The following is a 17,938-nucleotide window of genomic DNA, read 5'->3' as shown; positions in this document are numbered from 1 at the left end:
CAGTGCTTAGTCTGGCCCTAGTACGAGGACACAACTACTACTCTCTCCAGGAAACCTTTTTATTCTTTATCATCACAGTGTTTCTTTCATAAACTATATTTGAACAATATTAAGTCTTTAAAAACTCCCATTCCAGTGTTCGGTAGGGGAATTATATTTAATTTTCTTTCCCCTTGATTCTTTAAATGATTTGCTCTTGTGGTTTTTCTGAGTATTTCTGTATAATGAGTCACTCTGAGCAACTGACTGGGAATGTAGGAAGAAGGCTTCTTTTGCTATTTTAATTTACTGTGTGATTGACCCTGGGCCGGTCATTGAACCTAATCAAGGAACTTCATTCATTTCTAAATAAAGATAAAAGCCTGAACAGATGGGTTAAAATTAGACCCTGCCACCTAATGACTCAGTCTCTTAATAACTGACTCACAGAAATTAATTAGCTTCTTCCTAGAACATTTCCATTTGGAAAAGATCTCCTTGTTATCCTAGCCTCGTGGTAACCCTCTGACATATCTCTGTGCCATCCTCTGTCACCTCTCCATTGGTTTACGTACTTTTACCACTTGACTTCAGTAAGTAACCACGGCACTCCAGGACCGGCCCCAAATTGAGTTTGATGTTGTAGGGAAGGGGCAGGAAAACAAACACCAGCAACAAAACCAGGTAAGAAACACAAGTGGAAGGAAAAGTGGACATAGACCCAGAGGTCCTGGCTCAGTTCAAAGCTTCCTGTGTCCTAACTCCAGGATCTGATCTTCCTGTTGGTTAATCTCTCTGAGCTACAGTTCTCATGTACAAAATGGTCACCAGGCTACTCTATCTTTCGATCTCATGGGAAACTGATTAAAAAATGAGCATAAAGCCTTGGAAAACTGTGAAGTACCACATGTTTGTATTCACATTAAGTGAATAATTCTATTTGCCAATGCAAAAGTGTCATCCTAATATATATAAGAAGGTCTTGGGTCATATCCATCCATGCTGGACAGATACTATTAAAAATTATAACAGTAATTTGTAAGTATGTACATAATAAATTCAGGACAAGGAAGACTTTAAAATAATAAAATGTATTTTAAGAATGAAAGTAGCATGATTTAGGCGCCTGCTGGAAGAACAGGGAATAATTAATACTCAAAGATCCTTCTGATTCTATGTTTTCATCTTTTGAAACCAAAACCTATGGTGAAAGCTAAACACACAAGCTAAATGAAAGGAAAACCATTGGGTTAACAAATTCCAAGGTGGGACCAAAGGAACTCTTGTAAGTATGATCTCTAGATCACACAGAAATTCAAGTGAAAAAGTATCTGAAGACAGAAGCTGGTTCCTTTTCTTACCTTTGTTCTGTATTAAAAAGTGCAAAGATGTGCTTGCTAGACATAAAGCTCTTTTCCACATCTCGAACTTTCAGGTTGTCCAAAGGGAGCATATACTTCTTTTCTTTTTCCTGTTGAGAGAGAAAGAGAGGGAGAGAAATTGGCTTTAATAAAAGATCCTGAAGCCTACCAATGGCAACACGTCACCTGAGTTGGCCAACATTAGATTACAATATTTTGATACCATCATGCACTCTTTTGATAACAGCTACCAAGGAATAAAAGCTATCTGAGAAAAGAGACTCCAGTGATTCTCAACACATGGGTCGGAAGGATGAGGGGAGGAAAAGCGTGGAGGAAGGAAGAAGGGCTCAGCGATAGAGAGAACACATGGTCCTCTCTCCTTTCTTCCTCATGTGGGTCCCCTTAGATGTTTTAAAAATGTTAGCTTGATATTAAGAATTTAGCCATCTGTTAATATTTAACAAAAATGTTCTGGTCCTAATTCAATGAGAAACGCCAGATGGATTTCATTTCATAGTTTATTTGCAGCCTAAGCAGTTTTGATAGCCAGTGCTGGCAAGAGCCTGAAACACAGGACCCCAGTTTGAAACACCCCCTATAAACCAGGAGAAAGCACAGCAAAATACTTCCTTCCTTTGGGTCTAGAATAAAATGTGGGCTCCATAGCTCAGGAGTTAGAGCACTGGTCTTGTACAATAAAATGTGGGTCCAGAAGAAAGTGATTCCACTGTTGAGCTCTTTGAGGAAAAAAAAAAATCCATGAGAAATAGACTGATATTAACTAGAATAAATTCTCTTCTAAAATTAATAATTCTTTATAAAGGAAATGGAAATTGGGGACGGAGGTCTGCAAATGGAACTAAACTGGTCTTACTGAAACATACTAGATGCCAAAGAATTATTAGAAACATTTACTATTAGGCTCAGGGACAATATTATCATACATATAAATGCCTAACAATTAGTCTACTAGAGACAATCAGACACTAAGCTTCAGAAACTTAGTCCACATCTATTACCAGGAGCATTTCAGCACAGTCCCTGTTCAACAACACCCTATGTATGGTCCCAGCCTGTGTCTCTAGTGCTGGTCCTGACAAAAAGCTGGCCTAGACTCCGAGGAGGGAAGTACAGAGACTTAGTTAGCGATGACTTTTAATAAACTACTATTGTATTTCCTGTCAAAAAATGCAGGCACTGTATAGACATGTTTGACATAAGCCTTTCTGTTTAGAGAGTGGAGTAGATCTCTTTGCGTGCGCGCATACGCACGCGCGTGTGTGCGTGTGCGTGTGCGTGCGTGTATGTGTGCGTGTATGTGTGTGTGTATGTGTACCCTAGCCAGCTTGTGGGGACCATAAAGAGTTACTGCCCAGAGAATCACTGGCTTTGCCACTTCTTAGTCTTAAATTAATTAGAGAAAAGTTGGGTAGAACACATCAGAATAGGGAGGCAGAGAGAGATAGAGGGCTAAATCAGTTGAAGGAAGTTGGTTGGAGAACAAAATGGGCTGCCTGGCAGAAAATGTCATCAAAGAAGCTCAAAAAAACATAAAAAAAAAACTTAAATGGGAGTGAGAGAAGCCTAAGAATAAAGATGAAAAAGCAAGGCACTGTAAGAAAGTTCCAGTATTTCTTGTGCAAAAATTAATAATATATTAGCAAACACAAGGATATTCTAAATTAAAAAATGCATAATTTAAGTTAATGAAGTATCATAGTTGAGTCTAACTTGTTTGGAACACTTGTCAGACTATTTTAGGACAGAATTCGAAGAGGCAAGATCACAGATTGAATGAAAAGCTATCCAATACATAACCAAATGAAAATGCTTGAAACCCAGGGAACATTTTTTTTTTATTGGATGTTTTTCAATGCCCTAAATTTCAGCAGCTGGATTTTTTTAATGCACCATCCTATTCAACCTTTTGAAATGATGGATTCGCCTTTTAATGGGAAATCTGTATTTCATTGTAAAGATGGAACACAATGTCCTTGGCGTGTTTTCTATAGAAGTGCGCTCCCTTTCAAACTGCGTTCTTTAGCATATAGTGAAGACCCAAATCCAGCGAGTTTATGTCAGACATTAAATGCTGGAGAAATACACACATATGCAGACAGGGGGAACATGAAAAATGTGGTTTCATTTCCAAAGTATTAAGTGTCATTTATCCAAGGTTTTTGAGGACAAATTGCTAAATCATTTCATAATCAAGAGTTTTAAGACTGAGACAGGGAGAAGAAAAAGAAGATTCAGACTGACTTGTTTAATTAAAGTTGTAAGTCAAGTGGAGAATTAGAGCAATGAAGCAATCTATCATGGATATTTCTAAAATTCTTGGTGCTTTACGGAAAGAATGATGTTCTGTTAAAAGAACATCTTGAATATGAAGTAGATAAAATAAGCAAAAGGAACAGAGGAGGAGAAAGGATACACAGAATTCTAATTTCCAAAATACAGTGAATCTTAGCACCAGCTTAATTGAAACATTTGCTACATAATATTTGTTAGTTCTATTAAACTGGCCAATAATACCCTGTCCAATATGGTAGCCACCAGCCACGGTCACTACTGAGCACTTGAAGTGTAGCTAGTTAAACTGGGATGGGCTCTAAGTATTAAATACACACCAGATTTCAAAGACTTAGTGTGAGAAAAAGAATGTACATGATCTCATTGATATTTTTATACTGATTAAATGTAAAAATGATCGTATTTGGAATATATTAGGGCAAATAAAATATTATTAAATGCAATTTCGTCTGTTTATTTTTAGCGTTTTGAATATGGCTGCCAGGCAATTTAAAATGACATTATGTGGCTCACATTAATTTTCTATTGACAGAGTTGGGACACATAGCCTCTCTTCCACCCAATTTCCTTATTTACTTACTTACTTACTACTTATTTATTTGTTTGTTTATTTATTTATAATGTAGCTCTATGCCCAGTGCAGGGCTTGAACTCATGGTCCCAAGATTTTAAAAAAGCACATGGTCTACTGACTCAGCCAGACAGGTGCTTCTCCATCTATTTTTTCTCTTCTGACCTCCCTGTTTCTGCCATTAGGTGTATTTTGCATTCTCCCAGTCACCCAGTCTGAAACCTCACTATCACTTCTAAGGTATTATTTTCCTTCACCCCCTTTATTCCATCAAGACTACGGTGCATTCTGGTGGAAGCATTAGTCAGAGCTCCCATTGTCTGACATTCCCACATTAGTCCAGGCCTCTGGCATCTCACGTAGCTACAAATGGCCTCCTAGCTCATCTTTTTGCTTTCTAATTCCTTGAACATCACCAAGGAGGGGCAAATTTCTAAAACTATTCTGTCGAATCCATGACGGTCCTTCCAAATTTCCATAGCTCTCCATTATTTCTGGAAGAAAATCCATGAAATTCCTTAATGTGACGTCAGTCACTTCCGTCCCATGAAACACCTACAAATTCGCCCAATTCTGGTTGGTCAGTATCTTTGCCTCTTTCATAAAAAGTCTCCATTTCAACCAAATGCAACTTTTCCCATCTTGAGATACCCTTTCGACTTCTTTATTATTTACAGTCAAGTTCAAGTTTTACCTTCTGTGCAAAAAGTGTTCCCAAGTTTATGAATCTGTCCATGTCTTTGTCACCCCCCCGTCTCTCTCTCCTTTCAATTCATACAGTAGGTATTGTTCATTCCATTCATTCTGAACGTGTCCCACGAGGCGTCCTCGCCTCGTAACTAGCATGACACTACACAACGTGTACGAAGGTTGTTCATGTGGAATTCAGAATGTTCAGTCAACTCTGTTGTTCAGGTAGGTTACATTTGCAAAGAAAAATAAAAAGTAGAAAATGTTTTTGTAGCATTTATAAATAAATAAGATATAATTTGATATTTTATTTTTTAAATTTAATGTAATTGTTTTTTCAGTGTTCCAAAATTCACTGTTTATGCACCACACCCAGGGCTCCATGCACGACGTAGACATTTTGGAGGAAGCACTTGTAAAATTTTAGAGGAAGGTTTTTTTTTTTTTCATGGAGATTCAGAAAGAAACTTCTGCATATTTTCAAAAGCTTTAGAAGCTGATGTCACTAATTCAACATTTTTTTTTCATTTTTAAACATGATACCTTTTTTCTCCTCAATACAGCATGGTTACTAGCACTTTCTGTAGGGGAGGCATGCAAGGGTTCTTTGTTCCAAGAGAAAGGCGACATGAGAGAGTTTGTGTTCTTTCCTTCTAGGGACTTGACAAGTATTAGAAGAAAGAGGGGAAATAAGATAGGCCCCCAAAAGGATCCACTAAATGTGTGAAAGGGTGTTGTCTGGGGGAAGTACCTGAACTCTGAGTAGCAAAAGGCAGATGAATCAACGTAGAGGGAGGTGGTAATTATATGCTACAGGGTGTGTTCAGTGATTAGTTCAGTAAGCAAACAAAAGGATCGATGAACGAACGACAGATGTGAGGTCCACAAGTGACCAATGACGGTTTCTAGCCGGCAGGGCACCATCAGCAGAACTTGGTTGCAGGAAGGAGCTACAGTGGGTGTGAAGAGAGGTTGCGTATGAGGACAGGAATAGCCCCTGCATATGCGAGGGACTGCAAAGTCTTTACGTACCTGGTGATTTATACGTAGGGAGTTTCAAACTTGGGGAATGTTTGAGTGTCCTTGGTTTGGTGACTACCTTGAATCTGATTTGTATATACATTTTCTCACCAGCAAGGCAGCAAAATATTCAAGGTTGAAACAAGTTCTTCATTTCTGTATATTATAATGCCTAGCACAGTGTGGGTCATTAAAATTTATACACCATATTATAAATATTTGTTGAATTAATTTGAAAATGATAACCAAAGCCAAATATTGAGTAAGATATTTGACAGTCACATACATTTGAGAATCAAATAAAAACTCTGTAGGAAAGAAAAAAAAAAACCTCTAAAAGATGCTTAATGGATTGGCACAGATTTTGATCATGAAATCTTTACAATGTTTAGATTGACTGTCATGGATATTTCTCTCTGCTTCTGTTTCTATGGCTTCTACTTGCTAGGAATGTCTTCTTCCCTCCAAGAAGGCACATACTAATGGCCTTGACATTTATGTCAAGTACCACCTACCCCATAAGGGGTTTTGATTACAGCCTGTCATATATGTCTTTTTCCCCCCGCCAAAAGACTTTTATTTATTTATTTACTTTAGAGAGAGAGAGTGTCCTAGCAGGAGCCACGGAGGGATGAGAAGAGAGAATCTGAAGCCGACTCTGCCCTGAGCAGGGAGCCCGATGCAGAGGCTCAGTCCCACGACTATGGGACCACAACCTGAGCTGAAACCAAGATTTGGACACTCAACTAACTGTACTGCCCGGGCGCACCATATAGATCTTTTTATGTGCTCTAACATTTCCCGTGGTCTTTGTCCTAGGCTACGTAGGGTGGCATTTCTTATTTATGCTCAGCTTGCCTCTTCAAATGAATTGGAAGCTCTTTGAGGGCAAGGTGTATGTTAGAATTCTTCTGTGTTCACACATAACCAGTACATGTACAGATGTACACATCCAGAAACTGTTTAATACACATTTGACTGTAAATGATGCAGCAGAAATAAAATTCCAACAGAAATAAAATCCCAACATGATGGAATTTCACCACTATGTCATACTTACTACATTTTACTACTGTGTCTACCTATCTCCTACCTATTTCCATAGATATAATGAGTATGTCTATACTATTATCCTAAAAATTAAACAGGAGTGATATAAAATCTTATTTTAATGACTGAAAGACTGATTCTGAATGAATTTACAGCTTTCTGGTAGTATCCTATTAGGTGGAATTTTACTAACCGAAGCCATATACTTGATTTTATTAATATAAACCTCACGGCTTAAACACATGCCTGCACAGTAATATTTCAATACACCTCAAAGCAATACAAAAACCCGAACCAGGAAATACATTGTTCTGAAGAGGGAAGACTAGATATGAATTTAAAAACAAAACAGAACATGGGGCGCCTGGGTGGCTCAGTGGGTTAAGCCGCTGCCTTTGGCTCAGGTCATGATCTCAGGGTCCTGGGATCGAGTCCCGCATCGGGCTCTCTGCTCAGCAGGGAGCCTGCTTCCCTCTCTCTCTCTCTCTGCCTGCCTCTCCATCTACTTGTGATCTCTGTCAAATAAAAAAAAAAAAATCTTTAAAAACAAAACAGAACAAAACAGGAGAGCATAAGAAATTAGAAAGAATGAAGAAAAATGTATGAAAAAGTTAGCAATGGCACCAAATATATTTTTGAAATACGTAACAATGGCACCAAATTTATTTCATAAGATTGTGATACTATTTCTCAGGCTAATAAATAATCAGAATAGAATGAGGTTTCATGACAGATTAACAGAATATTCCCTACTGCTGAGACTAGCTGAACTTCCCTAAAGCAAAGACTCCCAGTTGGATCACTCCCCTTCTTGTACTCACACAATGATACCCATGTTTATTCTCCATAACTGCGTTTGTCATACTGTCTACTTCTAATTTGTTAAATGTCTCTTCTCCAATGGAGAAACTGACATATCTGTCCTCTCAGTGCCACACCACCCTGCTAGCAATGAACGGAACATTCCTATGACCCAAGCAGACGGCAGTGTGTGTAAGCCACATGGACGGCACCATTGCACCACCAAGAACCTGGTCCAAAAACAGGGCAGTAGCCCACAGATGAGTCCAAGTTGAAAATTAATCCCCCTCATCCAGGGACTGTAAATGTTTTTGCAGAACCCTGGAAACTCATGAGATAACATGGGACTCTCTTGTTATTATAATTTGTTTATTACTCAAGAGATAATAATGCTGATCAATATTTTTCCTGAGAAAGTTTTCTTTTTTCCTTGATACACTGTGGCCAGAATGTTTGTGAACAGGGAAACTAGAGACATTACCCTGGGTTTTGGGGTAGGTACCTCGGCCAGGAAAAATGTGATGCTCCCATAAATTAATGCTAGCCTTCCATCCTTTGAGGAACCGACACAAGAGTTACGCCAGCACACACTTTCATCATGCTCCTCAACCCCCTTCATTCTCCAAAATGACCCTGTCCTGACATTCGGAGTAAATCCAAATTCCTCGACATACCCACTGTGCCAACCACAGGACTCCTACTTTCCAGCAAAGTCAACACATTTTTATTTTCCACACAGAACACATTTAACCGTATCTTCTTGTCTTTGTCTATACTATTTTTTTTCCACCAGAAATACCACTGCCAATTTGCTACTCTGCTTCTCTTCAACTCAGAGCTCCTGCAAACGATGACTCCGTCTAGATTAGACTTAAGCACATTTTTTTTTTCTTAAAGTATCACAGGTCTCATTTTTCTGTCTTCTCTTCTGTCTCCATAACACTTGCAGACTTCTTATTTTTACACTGGAGGATGCTTTTAAAAAATTCTGACACCAGAACTCATTATATTAGGAAGATTAAAAAGTGAGGCTCCCCTGATTGAGGCAGGAGCGGGGCAATGAGAAAACCTGCCCATAGACTCATCCTTTTGCTCAGATGTTGCCTCTAAGAAATGCAGCTGGAACACCGAAGGATTTCCAGATCCTTCTCCGGAGTCTGGTCCACCTGCCAGCCTCGTTCTCCGGTGTTCCCGCGGTGCCTGGGCTCTGCCCTCCCCTGGCCTGCCTGGAACCTGATGGGCCTCGCTCTCTAGGTCTCCTACACCAAGCAGCTGCGTCCAGCTCCCTGCGATTTCTAATGGAGCAAACCGGTATCTCCCGATCCACGGATGGGATTCTGGTTCAAACCAGCCTTGTCACACCATCCCGCCTGGCTGGCAACTCTGGTGCCACCTCTGCCCTTTCCAGAATGTCTCTCACCCCAGTTCGATACCTTGACAGAATTGCTACGCTTGGTTTACTCTCATCTTATCTCTAAGTGGCTGAGGATTCACCAAAGTGTGTGTATGCTCTGCCTTTTCAACCACAAGGTGTACTCCCAGGGAAAGAACAGATCTGCTGCTATTACTACCATTATTGTTGTTGCTAATCATCCTATGTATCTTGCTCCTCTGCTACTATGTAACTATGTCCTGACTTTCCGATCAAGGCATAAACTCTTGGAGGGAAGCAACTGTTTCCTTCTTAGTTTTAGCTGCATAGTTGACACTCATCAAACACGCGTTGGATGAACATATGATCGAGTCCCCGCATGGGCTGGCATAGTACTTTGCCTAGATTAAGGACTCAGAGATGATGAGTGACTTAGAAAATAATCAAAATATCAAAGAAAAGAGAAAGGCCATAAAAATATTGAGAATACCAAAATACTAGAGACACATGCTGTTGAAAACTAAAATCTGGTGTTTACGGCTATTAAGAAGTTATAACTATAGAGATGTACAGGATGAAACTCGTAATATAAACTGCCCATCTTTTCATTTAAGCTTAATTCCTTGCTTTAATCAGAATTACATCTTGAGTTGTAAACAGCATCTGTGAGCCAGGAGGCTGCTGGTAAAAAGTACTTCTTTCTATTTTTCATCTTGGGCACTGAAGAAACTGCCCATGTGTAGCCTTGCTGGGCTGTCACAGTAGGTGCAAGAGAACTCTGTGACTTATATGCCATTGGCTTCCTGTCTGCCCCCTCTGCACGCACTCAGATCCTTCAATGGAGCTACTGGCTGGCACATCCCCACTGGGTAAGGGGGAGACAGCAGTGCTTGCCATTACCCAACTCGAGACCTTATTCTTTTCCTGGCTCCTTCCCTCTCTTCATAGTCCGGTTCAATTTCCACCTCCTCCAGGAAGCCTGCCTGGCCATTAAGAGCCCACTGGAGGGCTCCCTCCTCCAATCTCTTTGCATTTTTGGCTCGTACCACTTCTTTTGTTTGTTGGCTTGGCGTTTAGTATATATTGTACTTCCAGGTACCTCTAATACCCGCAAAATGTGGGCTCTCCTCTCCTCCCAAAAAAAGGACTTTCGTAATTTTAAAGTGAGAAAATTAAAGACTTTATTCTCAAATTTTTATATTTAATCTCTACATTAATTCTTAAAGAAATATTCATGAATGTTTATACACACAAGATTGAAAAGGTTCAAGACTGAAAATGAGAAGCATACTAAAGAATAAATTCAAAGGACTTATGGCCAAGCATGACAGACTGACCACAACTCTTCTCTTTCCCCAAAACCATTATGATGATAGTAAAAGAATAAAAAGCTATTGACCCACAAGGGTAAAGAAAATGGGAGGGGAGGAAACAGTAGACAAGAAATTTCCTGAAAGCTTTGGGAGAGAGAAGGCAGAGGAGTATTCATTGACTTAGCACAGAAAAGAGTTATTCCCCCAAATTCCTACAGGGGGAGAGAAGGAAGGAGAAGCACCCCAGCAGGCCCTGTCCTGTTCCTTGGAGGCCACCTGACACCCTGTGTGAGGGGACAGTTGTGGGGCTGAGACAGCAAGATGGGATATACAGAAATACACAGAACTAATGGCACAGGGTTAGCCCCTCAATACACAGCAGCACGTTCCTACCTCTAGAAGGAGAGCAGAGGCTTTTCTCTAGAGAGAGAATTTCACTAGAGAAGTTTTTGGGACCAGAGATACCAGGCAGGGTGAACAGCAAAAGTGGAATTAAACACTTGAGAACTCAGTGAAAGTCTTCGGGTTGAAATGTCCCTCCTTCCCTTTCCCTGCTCTACCCCAGAGTGCCGGCAGCCAGATGGGTTTCTCTGCCTCCAGCAAGCAGGACTGTCAGACTCTTCTCAGGGGAGCTAAGGAGTTTCAGAGAAAATGCTGCATATTCTAACATTTCCATGAAAAGAGTCGTTTGCTACCTGATCACCTTATAGAGAGATCCTATATTCTGCAAGCCTCACCCATGCACAGAGTTTCCACAGAATCCTAATAGATTAGACGCATCAGAGCTATTAAGTGGACTCTGAGGATGGGCTGCTATGCCCCTTCCAAACTCCTTGTAACGTTTGAGCTCAATTCAAAACCCTCCCTTCCCAACCTTGCTCTCGTGGCTGGGGCTCCAGATGACGTAGAGTTCCAGCCAATCCGGTATATTCCTATTCATGCCGGGCTCGGACTCAGAAGGGAGTCACACCGGGGAGTTACAGAGTCATTGTCCCTCACCATGGCAGAGGTGGGATGGCTCTGGATCCAGAAGCTGTAATGGGATGGGGGCTTCCCGGCTATGTGGCATCCCATGGAGCGGAGGCAGCAGCTCCCCGGAAACCCCAGCTCCGAACTCCAGTTTGGAGAACCAGTCCGGGAAAGTCAGCCCAATTTTGCCCTCCCAATGGTTCTTTGAGCAACTTACCTCCCTTAATAAATATTCTTCTACTAAAAACAGCCAGAGTAGATGCTGTGGTTGGACCATTAAGAACTCTGAACATACAATATCTGCACCAAGTCATTACAGACAATTGTGTTTTAGAAAAAAATGAATAGTCAGTATAGCACAACAGCATTTCCCAACAATAAATGAGTTTTTTAAAAATGAACTGATTATTAGCATGTGTGTGTGTGAGAGAAAGAGAGAGGGAGTTGGAAGGAGATGGTTTATACAGTTATGAATTTCCAGGACTTTTCACTCAAAGAGTCTTTAACCAGGAAAAAATTCTACACGTGAGAAATGTTAAAAGGGCAGGTAAAAAGGGTAGAATTTGAGCAGCTCTGCAAGAAACAAAATAGGGCAACAGATGTGAATCAAACAAGGAATTCCAGTGTCATATATGTTCTTAGACCATAATAAGTTACCTCCGTAATAGCCGTGTACTTCATGGGTTAAATTTTTTCTACTAGTAAAGCAAAGTACAGGGACTTAGTTTGCGTTTTATACTTTTGCAGTTACTAGGAAGGAAAAAATTTACTCAGCACAGCAAAACATACCGTAACTACTTTAAAATGAGCTTATTTCAAATGCTTAGTGGTCTCATTTCTTCATTCCTCTCTGTTCCAAGGCAACACAACTTACATTTTTAAAAAGAGAACCTTTCAAGTTTGGAATAGTGACTGGTTTACTTGAAAAGGTGTGTGATAGGTTACAGATTTCTGGTAGTAATATCCCTCAATTCTGACTTCAGCTACACATTAAATTACAAAGTGAATTTAAGAGACTCCACAAACTCTGAAATTATGCTTACTTTGTAACAGCTTTCAAGAGCATATTAATCATACAAAATTCTACATGGATAGCCCTTTGAGTATACTTGTGTTAAATAAAAAGCGTTATTTTGGCTAAGGATACCATACATTTGTAAAAGTTCAACTCAATAAAAGTACCTTGTTTACAAATGCAGCATAATTTTTACCTCTCTGAGAAAATGGGGGTCAGGAAGGCACGTACAAATAAAGTCCTCTGACAATTCCCAGAACTTAGTAGACGAATGGTTTAAATTTTCCCCCCATCATTTGTCACCAAGCTACAAGTGAAAACCAAAGCTTAATTTCCCCCTCTCCCCCCTATCATTTCAACAAAGAAACACTCAAAAAGAGGCGGCACTGTGGAGAAAAGCAACGGGACGGAGCATTCAGCCCCATCCGTGAGCTTTTGCACAGGCTTTGCACGGACTGGGACGCTACCCACCCCCACCGCGGATATGAACATCATTCCACAGGGCTCTCGTTGAGACGGAAACAGCGCATTTGCAAAGGAGAGCTGAGTACCCTGCCCTTTGTAGCCCTTCTCCCTGCGTTCCAGGGAATGTGGACTCTAGACAGATCAGGGAAAAGGGGGCCCCTTCATGCACCTCTGCGTTGCAGCCCTGGACTTCAGACGACATTTGGCTGAATTGCTCCGAGCGCAGCTGGTGGTCTGCATGCCCTTACTGGCTCAGATACAGGTTCACACAGAAACAGGGTTTTGGATAAGGGGAAAGACCTGGAATAGTTCTTCTCCATGAATCCTAACCATGTGTGCTGCCTGCTCTCTGAGGAAAGGGTGAAAAAGAGGAAAAGAACATGGGAAGGAGAAAGGAGAAGGCGGAGGAAGACAGAAAGGATGAGTAAAGTGACCGCTTTATTAGGGGGAGGGCACTACAGCTGCCCGAGCTAAAGTGCTCTCTGCTTTCACTTCCTGCTCAGCGGCCCTGTGCCCGCCCCCTGCAGACAAAGACCACCAGGAGAAACTCCCAGCAGAGGCAGTGTGGTGAGGGGAAAGGACGCCTAGTTCGGGGGTTAAGACACGGCCTCCCATATGAGCTCTGACACTAGCGAGGTGAACCTAGTTGAGTTACTTTATTTCTCTAAGCCTCATCTCTGTATGAGGTGAAAATTCATGCCTCACGGGAGGTACGTGGATTAAAAGAGATTATGTGCATAACATAGTAAATGAGAGAGCGGGCTACTCAGGGACTCCCCATACACGTTTTTTTACTTTTCCTCGGGGAAAACCTTTTTTCACCATCCACGTCTTAGCCATAACCACAGTAAGGTGTTCTCTCTTCAACACAGGGGTAACAGTCTGCTCTTACACTTGTGAACTACAGAACTGGGAGGGGAAAATCAGAAGTTAATGACCTGTGCACCAGAGAAACACATATTAAACATGAACAATATCAGGCCAGGAGGGTGGCAAGCAACGAAACAATATAAACAACTTTAAACTGTGGTTTCTTCTTCAAGAGAGACTTGTAAGAAATCCAGAATTGTGGAACTGTGTCGATAGCCATGGAAAGAGAGAGGAGACGGGGCTATAGGCTAAGAGGTAATACTTATTCCTGTCCTCATTCCCTCAGTGGACTGCACAGAAGACGTCAAGAAAAGCCTTTGAGAGGAGATGCAAGTTTTCAGAGAAATATACAATATACAAGAAATACACAAATATACAAATGAAAATTCCATAATTAAAGAACCGTCTACTTTTTGTTACAGATATGTTTTTACACTTTTAAAAAATAAGCAAGAGTTTCAAGACTGGCTAAAAAAACCTAAAAGGCAGGGAACGTTTGTTTTCTTTCTCCAAACCTCTTCCATCCGGGCAGTTTCGCTTTTCTGCTGGCTCCAAACCAGGACGGCCTTGAGCTGACAGCTTTTGCTGCTGCTAGTTTCTAAGTTTCTCCTCTGCAGCGTCCAGGGAAAGCTCCCACTCTCACTCCGTTTGTCTTGTGTTACCAACTGGATTTTAAAAACCAAGAACGGGGACTCTGTTTACCTCTTCGGATCCCTGATACTGGTGGGCACTTAATATATGAGGATTTAGGATACCAAATTCACCTATGTTATGTTCGTTGCGCTAGGCTCTGTTTCACGCAAAATTACATTTATAATAAATTGTCAGCAACAGAATCAATTACTGTTAGTTATTCTCCTCAGATGCAAGAAAACTTGCATCTCCTCTCAAAATATACTTGCATTGAAATCAGCTCCTCCGACCCTTCTGCTGGAATTGACAGAGGCATCTTAGTGCTTTAGCAGATGGGAAGGGGGAGATCTTTCGGATGTCCTTAAACCATCCAGAAGTTAGCGGTCGAGTCCAAGGCTGGACTTGAAAACTCTCACTGCTTCTCCGAGTCTTCAAGCTCTAAGTTTAGGGTGGTGCTTCTCCAGCTGGAGCTCCCTTATCCTCAGAGTTTCTGAGGTCTTGTGAGAATTCAAAAGAAATTTTGTGTTGGTACTTAATAAAATTAGTATAAGGGATTAATTGTCTGAATTGTCTAGGGAACCAATTTATAAGTAAGCGCCGGCAGTCAATTTTAGTGCCCATGTTTATGTTTGCACTGAGTAGTAGTACTCTGTTCACAGCGTACTGATACAGAAAAGAGCAGAGACGTCCATGTATCAGTTACGGACTTTCCTTCAACGACATCACAGTGCCCCAGGTGGACAGAGCTCTCATCCCAATAGGATGGAAGTGGCAGGAGGGTGGTGAGGTCATACAGCACAGGTCAGCCCGGATGTGCCAATCTCAAAAGACCCTATGCCTGGAAGCCAGAATATATTCCTGCTGACTAGCTAATTACGTTTCCTAAAAGGACATCATCTCTCACATTAATGTTGCTTATCAGGGGAAGTTCCTTGGTAACACGAATTTGTTTGAGTTTGACATGATTTTTTTTTTTTTTATGTAGAATGACAAGTATGGCGTGCTTATGTATTTGTAGATACGTTACATACATTTTCTGTTACATATTTAAATAATGTTATGAATTCAAACAGTTATGCCTATGCTCACAATTGAGAATCCTTTTTCTTTAAAAGCTGTTTGCATATTATCCAAGTTTGAAAAAACACTGATTTAGGAAAAGTAAATTTGGAGTTCTCTTGAAAGAGCGGGCGTCGTCAAAATAGGTACAAACAAATGACCTTGACTTAACAAATGATTTGGAGCAGAGCTGAGAAATTGCTTCGATTTCTAATTGCCCTCAGCAAGACCAGGAGGAAAAATGCAGGTCTGGCCCTCAGAAGCGGGGAGGCCCGGCCACGGCTGGGGCATATGTTGAGGGTCCTTGTGGGGGGACTGTTTTCCTGCTCTGTGCTTCAGTTTCAACACATGTAAAGCAGGGATAAGAATAGCCAAACTCAATCTTTCAATTGAAAAATGAAAACAAATAAACTTAACTTTAGGGGAATAAAGAGGCAATAGAGGCAAAAGCAGTTTCATCTTGTGAGAAAAAGAAGGTACTGTTTAAGGGAAGAACTCTTGAAAATATCCCAACAATATGTGTCTAATTCATACTGACATGTATAATTGAACCTATGTTTAATTTTTGCTGCAAATTATCTGCTTCCTTTAAGAAGCTGGGGTGGTAAAATTCTGAGTTGTGTTGTTCAAAATAGAACTGTGGAAGAATTAGGGATACCTGGGATAAGACACAATAAATTTAGACCCTTAACAAAAGAAGAATGAGTGAAACAAAGAAGGGAGAGCTGCAGGGAAAGGTTGTGCCAACAGTAAGAAAAGATATCATGAAGTTGGTGGAAAATAATAGCAAGGAAGTAAGGATAAGAGAGATTTTCACACCCATACCTCACTAAGGACATAGAAAGTGCTTAATATAGACAGGGCCCAGTGAAGCCCTCAGTGGTTTTTCCAGCTAGGACCCGGAGGGATTCAAATAAACTACATACACAGAAATACCGAGTTTTATCCCACTTTAGATGACTGAGTCCATACTCTCCTCTTTCCCCTCCCTTCCCCTCCTTTTTTTATATTCCTTAAGCTTAAAACCTTATAATTAAATCTAATCAATTCCTTTTTCATTATTTAGAATAATCATATTTCAATATGAAAATCTTAATGGTTATTAAAATAGAACTAGAATGGTGACAGCCATGCTAGCTTTCCAGGAGTGCCAGCCTTCCCCACTCCCAACCTTGGTTCCTTGAGTATCACAGAAACGATGTAAAACGTAGTACTTTGTAGGTTCCTCCGGGAGGCCTTCCTTGCTATCAGGAGTGACATGTATCATCTAGAAGCTCACCGGCCACCCTGGAGTGTGAATCAGGGAGGACCAAGAGCAGCAGCAGGAACCCAACAGGAGACAAAGCAGCAGTGCAGGAAAGAGACAGTGGTCATTCCAATGAGGATGGGAGTTGAGGGGAGAAATGACCAGGCTTGGGAACAGGTTTTGGAGGTGAGCAGTGGTTGGCAAACTTCAGATCCAAAGGCTAACTCTGGCCTTAGCTTATGTTTGTATGGCCCCAATAGCTAAAATTAGTTTTTACTGGTTAAAATGGTGATGAGAAGAGTAAACGAAACACATCACATATGGCCCCCGAGAGTCTCAACTATGTACTATCCGTCCCTTATAGAAAAAGTTTGACAACTCCTTGGAGCAGAGTCAGCAGATCATGAAATCAAATTGGTTGGAGGGAGGGATGAGGGCAAGAGAAGAATGAAGGAAAGCACCCGTGATTTTAGCTCAAGCGGCTGTGTGATGGACATGCCCTATCCATGTCAGCCCATCATACCCTCATGGATACCTCTGCTTTATCTCATTCGTGTCTTTGTTGTTGTTGTTGTACTTCTTTTACTATCAGTTTACTGATATGTCTGTCTCCCTTCCTTGGCAGTGAATTCCTTCAGTAACTCTAATTTTTCTCGATATTTATGGCACCCACTTGGTACAAGTCACATGCCTCATAACTATTGGATAATTGAATTGATGACACATTAAATTCATTTTTAGTGGCAGTGATAATATCAACTTCTTAATAAATACAGAATTATAATCACCTTTTTTTTGTGTGTAAGAATTTATAAACCATTTTTGCAATCCACCTGTTCCTCACTACAACCCTATATATTGATATGACAGTAAACTTCAATTCTAACTACCCTTTACAAGAAATTATATTTTACGTGGATTTACTTATATGTAAAATTTTAGGAATTATAAGCATTTTTTTTAATGTGAATTGAAATCCATCCCTTTGAGGGAATGATTAGAAAAAGGACAGAATGGGGGCACCTCAGTGGCTTGGTTGGTTAAGTTCCAATTCTTGGTTTTGGCATCCTGAAAGTCCAGAATTAGGCTCCATACTCAGCGGGGAGTCTGCTTGAAGATGGTCTTCCTCTGTCCCAACCCCCAACTCACAAGGGTATGTGTGCTCTCTCTTGCAAATAAATAAATCCTTTTTTTTTTTTTTTTTTTTA

At 40.7% G+C, this 17,938-nt stretch overlaps 1 protein-coding gene across 3 annotated transcripts in view; it reads right to left on the bottom strand.

Annotated features, from left to right (window-relative positions):
• The window catches only part of LOC111150646 (dynamin 3), a 527,967-nt gene that overhangs the window by 137,971 nt on the left and 372,058 nt on the right, over positions 1 to 17,938 (bottom strand). For all 3 annotated transcript variants that reach the window (XM_022508131.1, XM_022508132.1, XM_022508130.1), the window contains one exon: positions 1,341 to 1,450. In XM_022508131.1, the coding sequence (XP_022363839.1) occupies positions 1,341 to 1,450 (110 nt within the window). The remainder of the gene's footprint in view (positions 1 to 1,340; positions 1,451 to 17,938) is intronic.

Source organism: Enhydra lutris, unplaced genomic scaffold (genome assembly GCF_002288905.1).
Source record: "Enhydra lutris kenyoni isolate GAN:26980312 unplaced genomic scaffold, ASM228890v2 scaffoldscaffold24, whole genome shotgun sequence".
In the NCBI taxonomy this organism is placed as follows: domain Eukaryota; kingdom Metazoa; phylum Chordata; class Mammalia; order Carnivora; family Mustelidae; genus Enhydra; species Enhydra lutris.
This window is presented reverse-complemented; position numbering and strand designations above follow the sequence as displayed.